The sequence below is a fragment of the Poeciliopsis prolifica genome, unplaced genomic scaffold (assembly GCF_027474105.1).
Source record: "Poeciliopsis prolifica strain line A6 unplaced genomic scaffold, Auburn_PproV2 SCAFFOLD037, whole genome shotgun sequence".
NCBI lineage: Eukaryota > Metazoa > Chordata > Actinopteri > Cyprinodontiformes > Poeciliidae > Poeciliopsis > Poeciliopsis prolifica.
This window is the reverse complement of record NW_026562412.1, coordinates 5,742,501-5,755,074: the sequence shown is the minus strand read 5'-3', so window position 1 is coordinate 5,755,074 and position 12,574 is coordinate 5,742,501. Positions and strand designations below refer to the sequence as shown.

The 12,574-nt window shown below is 38.7% G+C and overlaps 2 protein-coding genes across 4 annotated transcripts in view; one reads left to right on the top strand and one right to left on the bottom strand.

Moving 5' to 3' along the window:
- Positions 1 to 3,018: 3,018 nt before the first annotated feature.
- On the top strand, positions 3,019 to 6,100 carry gja10a (gap junction protein alpha 10 a). The gene is made up of 2 exons (XM_055053141.1): positions 3,019 to 4,525; positions 5,826 to 6,100. The coding sequence occupies exons 1-2, from the start codon at positions 3,119 to 3,121 to the stop codon at positions 5,862 to 5,864; spliced, it is 1,446 nt and encodes a 481-aa protein (XP_054909116.1). The 5' UTR covers positions 3,019 to 3,118; the 3' UTR covers positions 5,865 to 6,100.
- Positions 6,101 to 6,181: 81 nt separating this feature from the next.
- Positions 6,182 to 12,574, bottom strand: part of bach2a (BTB and CNC homology 1, basic leucine zipper transcription factor 2a) — a 36,554-nt gene continuing 30,161 nt past the window's right edge. For all 3 annotated transcript variants that reach the window (XM_055053131.1, XM_055053134.1, XM_055053133.1), the window contains one exon: positions 6,182 to 11,092. In XM_055053131.1, the coding sequence (XP_054909106.1) occupies positions 10,697 to 11,092 (396 nt within the window). In that variant the 3' untranslated portion in view covers positions 6,182 to 10,696. The remainder of the gene's footprint in view (positions 11,093 to 12,574) is intronic.

The window sequence follows — 12,574 nt, the reverse complement described above, 5'->3', positions numbered from 1 at the left end:
TACCAGGTAACAGCAAAAAATGCTAATTTTCACCTGCTAATTGTAGATTGATATAATCAAGAATGGCTTAATAGATGAGAAATTGTGATTAATTATATTCATATCTGATAAGTCACTTCTCAGATCTCACTAAAGCAAAGCAAATCAAACTACAAACAATTTGTAAAACAATTTATTTGCCGCAATCAATATTAAGTGCACATGTGATTATTTAACAGCCATATTTTTGCCATCTGTTCAAATATTTTTCTTCAAGTGCCATTAATCCAATCCATGTTACAAGTAAAAAGTTATTTGCTTAAAAAGTGTTTAATTTAAATGATGCCAGAGGTCTAAGATGCTCCACTGAAGACTACAGATATTCATGCTTTCTGAAGCTTCCCCACATTTTAGATGCATGTTTTTATTTTGTTCAACACGTAGAAGTCATCAGTTCAGTAAACAGACTCCAGCTGTGTGTATCTCAGAGCTTTTCTAAGAGATGCTTGGAGCAAGTTTGTTGAAAAAACAATATTCCAAGCAACAACTGAAAGAATGTGACACAACTGCAAATGATGGTTCACCTAAACAAACTAAATAAAACAAACTAAATAAACAACAATCCTGGGCGAAGATCCATTGAGAATCAAAGCATATTTATGTGTTAGAATGATATAATGAAATTTTGTTTCTTACAAACTGGTTAAGAAACAAAACTCTCTTCAACTGGACAAGTTGGACTATTAAATTTGGAAATATCTTGTTGTTTTCAACGAACATATAACTCTTCTATCACTATCACCCAAAACAACCGGTCCAATACACATTTTTATTGTTTGCAAATATTTTAAAAACAGGAAAGTAGGTGCAGAAAACATCTGCATGGTCAGGATTAGGGCCGAGACGAATTCCAAATTCCCCAAAGAAATTCTATGCTACAGCATTTTAGTTGATAAAATAATTATTTTCTTATTCAAAAAATGGAATTGAATTATTTCTTTATTTGTATTTTTTAATGTATTCCCAATATTGCATAAAAAGGTATTAAATGGTTAACGGTTAAACTTCAGATTAATCGATTAATCATCAGACCAATCGCCCTCCCGACATCTGTAGCCAAGCATGCTTTTCTTTGAGATTTGTCTAAACAATATTGCTTATTTTCTGTTAACTATCTGGTTGTAATTTATGTCTGAGAGCGGTGGATGTATGAAAAAATAAATTATGTATTTTATTCACTTATCTGACTGAATGTGAGCTGCTTTACAAAGAGGAATGGACAAAAATTCTTAGATCTCTCAAGAAAAACTGTTTCTGAGGTCCTGACTCAGATAGGCTCAACATGCATCCACATTTTGAACTATTTTCCTCATACATCAAAATTATATAAAATATTACTGTCTGTAAAATAACATCCTTGAAACATGACAAAAATGTGAAGTGCAACACATATGATCATTTTTGAAGCGTTATTTCTGATATGATCTGGTAAAATAATTTGTTCAGAAGCTGTGAACTGAGGAGACCCGATAGGAAAGTCCTGGACCGCTGCAGCAGCCAGGGAGGGACTCAGAGGGGAAATTTGGGAGGGACTCAGAGGGGAAATTTGACCGACATGGTTTGTATCCAGCTGTGGCCTTAAAGGGAAGGTCACTGCACATCAATACAGTGCTGTTCAAAGTGATCGCCTCTATCCTGTGATGGCAGTGCTTTCCTATGTGGTGCCAAACCAGCCATCAACACAGCAGATGATGGGATATTTATTCACCAGCAGTCATTTTATCTGATTTTTGCCAAAATCTATTAAAAAGAAGGTAGTTTTGCCCCTTCAGCAGATCAAATATACCAACAACACCTCAGTGTTTACCTCTAATCATGTTGGTAAATTTTGTTTTTATCCAGTTCTGATAAATACAGTTAAGACTTATTTAAGTTGATTCAATCAAATTGTTTTTTCTGACTAGAAACAAGACAAAACAATGTGGGAATCCCCAATATATTCACATTATTATCAATATTAGTGAATCATAGTATTTGTTTGCTCATGTTACAGTAGTAATGATGCAGCAAAGGATTGTGGGATGTTTCACTGAAGCAGAGAGGCAAAAGTCATTGGTGTGGTATTTTTAATGCTGTCAGAAAGGTATGAAAATATATTTAATATTGCTAAATATCAAGTATCCACCACAACAGCAACATATTGGTCCGACTTTTCATATCAGTGCATCCCAAAGACAATGTAAAGGTATTTTGTAAACAATATATTTTTTAAAAATATCGAGAAAAATACATTTTTATCTGTTGGAAATTATTTTTTTTTCAATAATAAATGGAAATTCTTTACTGTCATTAAGACTTCTTATAATTGCTGATCTGCTTTTTGCAAACGTCCACAGGTATTTTCACGAGTTATACCACAGATTTAAGGCAGGACTTTTGCAAGGCCACTCCAAAATGTTAATTTTATTTCCAGTCAGAGGAAACAAGATAAGGCAGAATCTAAATCTGCATAAATAAGGTTGGGCTTAAATGTATGTGAAAAATAAAAAGCATAATTGTCTTGCAATTCTTTTGACTTGGAAATAAAACTACAAACGCTCTGAAGAGTGATGAAATTCTGCAGGATTTCTAAATATGTAACCATAAGAAATAAAAACATGTGTTTTACTGCATGTCATTCTTTAAAGCAATGTTTTTCAAAGTGGGCACTTTTAAAAAGCTGGATGGAAGATGAGGACACTGCTGCAAAAAATGCTCTGAACTCAACTAAAATCAGAAGGTGAAGAAGTCAATAATCCTTTAGATTATCTGCTCAGTGTGCTAATGGTAGAAAAACAACACACCAACTATTTATTCGCCGTTATCTCAGTGGCTACGCTAACAAATAGCATTCACAATAGGTAGCAAAGCAGAGACCAAGGGTAGAGCACTAAGATCTGCTTCTGGATCTGATTAGTTGTTTCTAGTTGACACTGGGATTACTGGGAGAAGCATGCAAAAAATATTTTTAACTAAAGTTACATATTACAGCTTTAGTTTGTTTTACTAAAATGAGCCTGGACCTCTATTTGAATCTAACGAGCTGCGTTTGTGTGTCCTCAGTTTGACTATGTGGCTTTAAAGTGGTGAAAATCTGACCATGGGTGACTGGAACCTGCTGGGCAGCATCCTAGAAGAGGTCCACATTCATTCCACCATCGTAGGGAAGATCTGGCTCACCATCCTCTTCATCTTCCGCATGCTGATCCTGGGAGCTGCGGCTGAGGATGTCTGGGATGACGAGCAGTCAGAGTTCGTCTGCAACACGGACCAACCAGGCTGCAAGGCGGTCTGCTACGACCGGGCCTTCCCCATTTCCCTCATTCGCTACTGGGTGCTGCAGGTCATCTTTGTGTCTGCGCCCTCTCTGGTCTACATGGGCCATGCTCTGTACTGCATCAGGTCGCTGGAGAAGGAGCGCCACCGGCGGCGGATCCAACTGAAGGGGGAGATGGACGAGGCAGAACTTGGACTGGAGGATCACAAACGCATAGAGAAGGAGCTGAGGAAGCTGGAGGAGCAGAAGAAGGTGAAGAAGGCTCCTCTTAGAGGCTCTCTGCTGAGAACCTACATCATCCATATCCTTACTCGCTCTCTGGTGGAGGTTTGCTTCATCCTGGGTCAGTATATCCTGTATGGAATCCATCTGGAGCCCCTGTACAGGTGTGAGAGGCTACCATGCCCCAACAGTGTGGACTGCTACATTTCCAGGCCCACAGAAAAGTCCATCTTCATGTTTTTTATGACCATCATTGCTGGAGTTTCGCTCTTCTTGAACATTTTGGAGATTCTCCACTTAGGCGTCCGTAAAATCAAACAGACTCTGTATGGAGAGAGGTACACTGAAGACGACAGTCTGATCTACAGATCCAAGAAGAAGGCGTCCTTACAACAGCTCTGTGTCATGAGCAACATTTCCCCTCACAATGGGCCTCTGACTCAGACCTTCAAGGTGATTCAGGAGGCTGACATGAAGCCTCTTCATTACACGATCCACGATCCGCCGAGACACAACAGCTTGGTTCATCTGGGTCAAAGCGGCTACTGCTGCCCTCCAGCAAGGATGACACCCAGGTCTGTAGAGATCTGTGCAACTCCACAAACCACTGAAGGTCCAGAGGTCCACACAGTGACCCTGGACCATCATCCAGCATGGAACTCTGCCATGTCCACAGTGGAGGAGGACACAACCAGCCAAGCAGGAATCCAGGAGGAGCAGCATCCTCAGCCCAGCCATTTGGACCCTGTGCTGTCCGGGAGCACCATAAGGCCTGCAGCCATCAGAGCCATCAATGAAGAAGAAAGACGACAGTCTGCGGTCAGCGACTTCCTGATTCCAAACCCCAGAAGGACCAGCTTCATGATCAGGCCTCCGTCTGAAAGCCTGTCCTCCATGAGCGCCTCCACCAGCCAATCGTTGCACAGCTCGGAGGAGTCCGATGAACTGGGATCTCTCCAGGGAGACATGCCGATGATGCCGCCAGCAGGAGGCCGGCGAATGTCAATGGTAAGCAGAGATGCAAAAGGTTCAGATAACGCTCAATCTGTGAAATTAGTGGACCCTTGCCTACTGGCTGGTTTTCTGAAAAGCATATCAAAAATGTGCTCTGAAAATGCAGTTTCAGAAGTTGAAATACAAAGACACAATGCTATTTGGCAGGCTAATAGCTAGCATTAGCAAAGAAGCCAATGAAAGAGCATGTTGCTTCTTCCTTTGCACTGATTGACTGTACCGCCAAGAGCGTCATGAAGGAAGTCGGCAAATACTAGTTTTTGTTGTTTCCATGGTGTGCATTAAAGTAAATCAAGGTATATTTCATGTTTTACAATCAAAAACAGGCAGCTATAGTCACATTTTAGCTATTTCAGGGTGTTTGTGGTCCCTAACCTCCATGATTACTGTCCACTGTAGAGGATAGAGTATTTTTACTTTGACGGCTGTTGATGTTTAAGAGCTTCTTAAATCATTCATCCAGATATACCATGGTTCAACCAGTGACTAACTCTGATGGTAGTGAGTAAAGGTACAGAAATGATCTTTTTTTCTTTTAAGTCAAAAAAGACGAGAGAAGAGACAATCTAGCTTTTTAAAATAAGTCAGGGTTTTGTAAGAGCATTTCATTCACACAGAGAACAACCAATTAAGGAAAGACAGTGGCTCTCAGCCTGACAGTTCAGCGTAAAGCTCAAATATCATTCTCTTGTATGAGAATTATCTGCTTCCTTCAAGATGGTACTGATCCAACATTTTGGTAGAATCTGGTCTCAAAGAATCTCTGGTATAGATTTGTAATCTGTGATGCAAAAACTAACTAGGAGTAAAACATCGGGGTAATTACTACATTTTGCTTTTGCCTCTTGATTGATTTTATTTACTGATAACTATAACAGCTTAAGACGGGAGGCTAACCACCTTATAGCCCAAGTTTCCCAATCCTGGTCCTCAAGACGCACTGTCCTGCATGTTTTAGATATTTCTTTTACATAAAACACCAGATTAAGAGCATGCCTCGGGGAACAGAGGCAAGCTGTCAGTTCTCAAACAGAAAAAGTTAAAAACTGGGAACATTGAGATAAAAATCAGAGATTAGTCTCTGCTTCAATCAGAAGAGTTCAAATGTCTTGGTCTTTTGTGACTTAGTGATGATGGGATGGTGCAGAAGAAGCACATAGTTGGCTTGGGGCTTCATACACTCAATTACCGCTCATCACCACATGCATGAATTAGTCCCGTAACATGTTTACCAGAAAGTGATCTGATAAGTTTGCTGGTGTGGTGTAACATCCAATGCGTTTGCCTCTTTCAGAGCATGTTTCTGGACATTTCCTCAATCATGAAGAAGTGAAGAGACAAGGCTGAGTTACAGCAGCCGGAGACAAACTGTATCAGTGATCCATCGATTCTCAGAGCGAGTCCCATGCGGCCAGGATCAGCCATGATGAGGCAGCGGATGATTCAAAGTACCTCACGAAGTCTGCCGGACTGTTTCACTGCCAACAGGATCGGGCTTAAAGAGGATCTGCTTGATTCTGTAACTCTGAGTTTTTACGTCAAGGACAGATTCAGTCTGTGTAAAGTCATTTATATGAAAACCCCTGCAGTTCATTCAGATTTAAAACAAGAACAGAACCACTTGAACATATTTAACCAGAAAACACCATCAACAGTCCTCATGCTTTTATTTCTCTACAAAAACAATTTTTTTTTGTTCCTGTCAGACCTTTTTTTTCTTATCAAATAAATGGGATGTGACATGTTGTTCAGTTTTTACAAAAGCCAGAGAAACCTCATTCAGAGACTTAAAAAGAAAAGTTGCAAATAACAGTCATCGGTTAACAGTTACACAAAACAGGTAAAAATGGTCCACAAATCCTACAAAGAAGTACGCAGAGTAAAAAGTTAGAAACACAGAGTCTGTTGCAAAGGAGAAATGCTGAAAATCCAAACATGGATTCTTCTCGTTTTGTTTTTTTTATCTGGTATCAAGTCCAAATGTCCCAAAAGTTCTCCTGAACGGCCGATGCTGCTGCAGAATGTTCAACTCAATAACCGAACTGCATCTCAATCCAGAAACTCAATGTTTATGGACTAAAGTCAAAATGTACATTGGTATAATTTTATTTTAGGAACTCCTCCTGAAGCAAGAAAAATAACTAGCCAACATTTTGATGTGGGATGTAAGTGGAATTTGCTCAGAATCCATGTGGGTTCATTGTGTGCAACTTATTTTGGCAACTTATCAACAGTATCTATAAAAGATAACCTGGGTCTTCAATAGGCATTATGGAAATTAGTAGAAATTGCAAAACATATTTAGGACTCGTATTGGTTCTGCTTTTTACCCAGAGTTGCTCAGAACCAAACCTGTTTATGCTGCTGCCTCAGGGTTATTATTTAACTAGCCAATAATGACATTTGGACCAATTTTTAGCCCATTTTCAACCACCTATACATGCAAAGTTGTTTGATCAAATGACTTTAGTATTTTTTCTCAAAATGTTATCAAAACATTGTGTATTTTAAAATAAACAAAATTTAGCCTGAATTATATGTTACAGAAGAAAAAAAATAGAGAAGACAGCATATTAGGGCCATTATAGACAGAAAAAAGGAGAAGTAAATTAATATTAAAAAATAAATCTTGGACATTTTTGAGTTTCAAAAGTTGAACATTTGCAAGAAAAAAACTGATTTTTTTTGGATTATTTTAAATAGTCTAAGATTTTTTTTTTCTGAAACTGGAATTTGTAAGTATTTTCTAGAAAATTTTCTATATTAATCTAAAAGATTTCTTATTTTTTGTACAAATTTTAAACCTTTGGAGCTCAAACATTTCCAAGTTTTTTTTATCTAAAAAGTTTAGTTATTCTGGAAAAATGTTTTAAATTTGGAACTAAGAAATTTTCTGTATTTTTCTAGAAAATTTCCCAGATTCACCTTAACATTTCTCAATGTTTTTTCTAGTAAACTTTCAACTTTTAAATATCAAGTGTTTCCAAGCTTTTTTCCAGAATATTTCTAATATCAATTAAAATTTTTCGGAAGTTTTTGGCAGAAATTTCTATTTTTTTCTTTTTTCTATTTGCGAAGGCCCTAATATGTTGTTGTGTAATAGTCAGGGTAGGAGGAGGTCAAATATTACAACAAATAAATAAGTCCAGATTAACAAGAATTTGATCTGCAAAGAACCCAGATAAATAAATCGGGGTGAATACAGCAGCTTCAAATGTTTACCACCGTTGTAAACATCTCCAGTTGTGGGTGGGTGTCCACAGTGACCCTGTGACCCTACTGTGGACAACAGGAGGCCAACTGCAGCGCTGCAACACGTTGGAGGCTGAATCAAACAGCAGCAGCACTCTGTGCAGCCACGTGCTCCCGCATCGACTTTTCAACACATGAATTTGGCATCCCAACGATCAATACTGTACCACAGTGTTTATTTAAAGAACAAACTGGTGTGTAAGGACAAATTGATCACCGCCTTGACAAATTTACATGATATGTGAATTTTAAAGTTGCACAGACATGGAGAGCAGGGCGTTTGGGCTCTATTTTAGCAGCTGCTGCAGAAACTGGGAGCAGGAGCAGAAACATCTACTCTGGTGAAAGAATATACCTGAATTCCTGAATGAGTTAATCCTAATCCTAACAAATCCAACCTGCACTAATTACGCAAATCTTCTTTCTACAGATATTTACATAAATTCTGGCTGTGAAAACAAGGGGAGTTCCAGCAAAACTCAAATATCTAAGCTCATCATGAAGGTATTAGTTGTGTTTTTGAAGTCTGATGTTTTCCCTGAAACACAGGGCAAACTTTTTTTAATAAGAATGTTAAACTGCAGCTTAACTATCAAATCTTAAAAATACATTAGCAAAACCCTAATAGACACGTTAAAATAAAACAAGTAAAAACATAAATCCATCCATGCATTTTGAGTCTGGTTGAATCTTATTCTGCATTGATATTTCCTTACAAATTAGAGTGAATTGTGTCACCTTCCCAAAATATGTGGCCTAAGTCATTTTTTGCCAGAAGTGATTTAAAAAATAAATACATTTTTAAAAATCACAAAAGATGATTTGGATTTTTTTTTTCAGATAAATCACTTCGCAAAAGATGACTGTTTTTTTTATGTTGTTGTTGTTGTTTGTTTGTTTTTTAGGAAATTGATGACATGACAATATGTGTAATGCTGTTTCCAGCAGGGGGCAGCAGTGAGAGTCTACTAAAAACAGGATGTGCTTGATGATCGGAGCGATCAGGAATCAAATTATTTCGTTTAGAGGCTTGATTTTCATGCTTCCTGTCAAAACTACAACAACTGCTTCACTAAACAGAAAAATAAAAAATAAAAATAAAAACGTGATTTCCCGCCAAAGTCCTTTGTGTCGTTGAAACGCCATCCTGACCGTTTTCTAGGTAACCGCCATTTCCCAGGAAGTCCCAATAAACAGCGGCAGTTTGTAAAACAATTTGACCGCCGTGATGCACACATTGATTTTCAAACTGGACAGACGAGAGTGAACTGAAGTGAGAAACTGAAAACACCGAGCCGGGATGTAAACCGACTGCGTTGGGGTCAGTTGCGGGGGGCGACCCACAGCTGTTGCCGTGGCAACGCTGTCGTTCCTCTGTTTCAGCCGTTTTTTTTGTTGTTGTTGTTGTTGTTGTTGTTGTTTTTGTAGATTATCCGACTGTGTTAACGCCTAAAATCGAGCTTGAACCAACATTTAGATGTCATCCGCGCTCCACCACCGTGCTAAGCAGCTGGTGTGTGAAGATTGTGATGGTTTTGCTGATTTTTTTTCCCGTTACTTTCAAACATGGTGGCGTCCGTTACGGCCAAACATGGCGACTTTCGCCATAATGGCCAAAGTAGCCATTTTGGCTAACAATCTTCAAGACGACTCCATGTTGTTCTGTTGTTGAATCTTTTAATTTGGGAGTTTTCTTTTGCGATATACTTTCACATTAGTCTTTTGTTTTTACAGATTTATTGTTTTTATTGTTCGTTTTTTGATAATTTACACTTAAGTTTGATGAAATGATTATTGTTTTCATAGGTGATGATCATCTCAGTTGTTTGTATGCTGCTCAAGGGACAAATTCTCAAGTCATACAGACTTTTTATAATATACATATTCTACTGTAGGAATCTTTTAAATATCACCTTAATAATAATGATATCTGCCATCAGAAGGTCACCCAAAAGTTTGAAGAGTCATATTTTATAAGAACCTTTTGTTCCAAATTGGGATGAAGTTACAGACCAAAATTTGCATTTTCAAACTCTGTAATTCATGAAAAATATTTAACAATAATGAAAAGTAAACTGATTTTTGATCAGTTTAAATTGGTCTGTTTACAAATACAATTTGATTGAATCTATTGTGCAAATATCACTGCAAAAACACAAAATCTTACCAAGATTTTTTGTCTACCTCATTATGCATGATAAAACTAACTTACAAGTAACTTTTCATCAACAACAGGAGCTTGTTTAGGCAAATAATTCCTTAATGTTGATGGAAAAACTACTATTTCCACTGGTAGATTATTTAATTTATAACATGGGGGAAATATATTGTTATAAGTGAAAAAATCTACTTGAACTTTTTCCATCAACTTCAATGAATTACTTACATATTCTCTGCTGAAAATGTTACTTGTAAGTTAGTTTTATCTTATCTTACTTGTAATAAAGTATTTGTACTAAAAACTAGACCAAAATACCTGGTAAAATGTTGTGTTTTTGCAGCGTATACATCAGTACTTCCATGTTTTCCAAGAAAACAGCTCCACCAAATGCTGGAACCTCTTTGCCAGACATCAGCAGGTCAAAGTTGAATCATTTTGTAAGCAGCAGCTCTCACTGGTTTTAAACTGGTTTTCTTTTTTAGACCTACATGCAGCTCTGAGGCTTCTTCTCCTTTTTAGAACCAGTTACACTTATTTTTGTAATACTTAAAGAGAAGTTAAGGAGGAGAAAACTGAACAGTTTGTACATTTCCTGAGAAAAAAACGTGATAAACGGGAGAATGGATCGTTTAAAAAGAGGAAACAAGCTGCCAACTTGCTCGTTCTTACCTGTCCAAATAAAAAAAATGCCCACCTCTGTTAGTACTGATGAGATCATAGGTGTGTCAGACAGGTAAACAAACCGGTTCTGCTCAAGACGAGTCCTGCGTGTCCGGTTCTTCCGTTGTGCACTTCACAGTCATCTCCTGACAGAAGTCCACTGTCACTGTGGGGCTACACAATTCCTCCCTGGATTCCAGAACCACTGGACCGTCTGAGTTCTGCCCCTTCCGACCGAATACGTCCTGGACTTTCCGTCTGCTCTCCAGCTCCTCAGAGTTCTCGCCAACCATGCCGGATCTGGGTTTCACGGGGTCCTGGTCCGGACAATCTGAGGTGAGGTCGATAGTGGCGGAGGCGTGCGGAGTCTGGTTGGTTTGGACCTCTCTGCACACCTGCTGCGAGAGGAAGGAGAGGTTCTGCCAGAGCTCGGACATGCAGACCTGTAGCTGGTTCCTCTCACTCAGCAGCTTCTCCTTCTCAGACACCTGCATCCAGAAAACACACAACTGGGTCAAATGTCAAAATCAGCACAAGAACACAAGCTGAGAGTTCCACCGTAACTCACGATTACTTTAGTTACAAAATAATCCATCAGTTATTCTGGTGATTAATCAGATGAAATAAACCGACAAATTCTGCATTTTTTTCAAAAAAGTAAAAGGACTCAATTCAAATAAGAAAATAAACATTTTATTGAAGAAAAATATAAACATTTATAGCAAAGGATGCACCTGCAACTAAAAGCATACTTCTAAGCTAGGCCCTTTCACTTGACTTAACATCAATACAGTACATATAAGTATAAAGGCGTGTCTATGGGACAATTATGTATTTAATGGCCAAATATGGGACGACTCCCTATTTTACGGGATGGGTGGCGATCCTATTCAGGGTTGCTGAGATACAGTTTTAAGGGCGCTGGAGCGGAAAACCACAAACGCAAAAGTTCAATCACATAGAAATCTACTGTTAATCTCTTCATGTTAAATAAATAAAAAGTATGACTTATTATTGAAGTATTTAGTCGTTATTTCAGCTTGACTCATGCAGAACTGATCTGATCGTTTCCATAACAACGATCAGAACCGAGACCTTGCCTCAGACCTCCAGTGACCTCACTGATGAGGTCATAAGAGACATCATGTACATCACAATAGATCAAAGAAGATCTAAAGCTTGCAAGTCTTGCGCGCCAACACTGAGCCCATAAAGTTCTGTCAGACAGTCAATCAGCAGCAACAAAAATGTCGAAGTGCTCCAAGAAAATCCATTTTCCGTGCCTTGAGCCACAAGTCTCACTTGACTCCAGTGATGAAGACTTGACTAAAGTACGCGAGGATGACCTGAGTGAATCTGACTCAGAACTGGAGCAGGAAGCCCAGATAATTCCTGTGACAGCGGGGGAAATCAAAGAGATGCAGAGACGGCTGCAAGATTCATTGGAAGAACAAGAGCTGCTAAGGAAGAAGGTTGCAGATAGTGAGATACACATAGAAGCACTGAAACGGGAATTGAGAAAAGAACACCAAAGACCTCAAAGAAAGGTTGAAGATATGTCACCTGAGTCATCTCACATTCCACCACCTCCGAAGGACAATGACACTCTGTGGAACACTTATTGGAAAAAGTTGTCAAATCAATTTGAAGATTACTTTGGAGATGTATTCGTCCAGCCAGAGGAACCAATTGCAAAGAAAGAGGACAAACTGAGTCCCAAGAAGTTAGAAGAGAACATGAAACGGGCGGAACGAGATGCCATTCCGCTACAAAATCTTTGCAATAATCTTGACGCCCTGTGCAATTGGAACTCTCGACACCTGTCTCTATTTTGGTTTGTCACATACCTCTACACAGCGTGGCATGGCTGGACCATCCCCATGTTGCTGCTGCTATTAATTCTCCGCCTTTCTTTGAATTATTTAATTACAAAAGGCTGGAAGATTAACTGGAACATCGTCCCGGAGCTG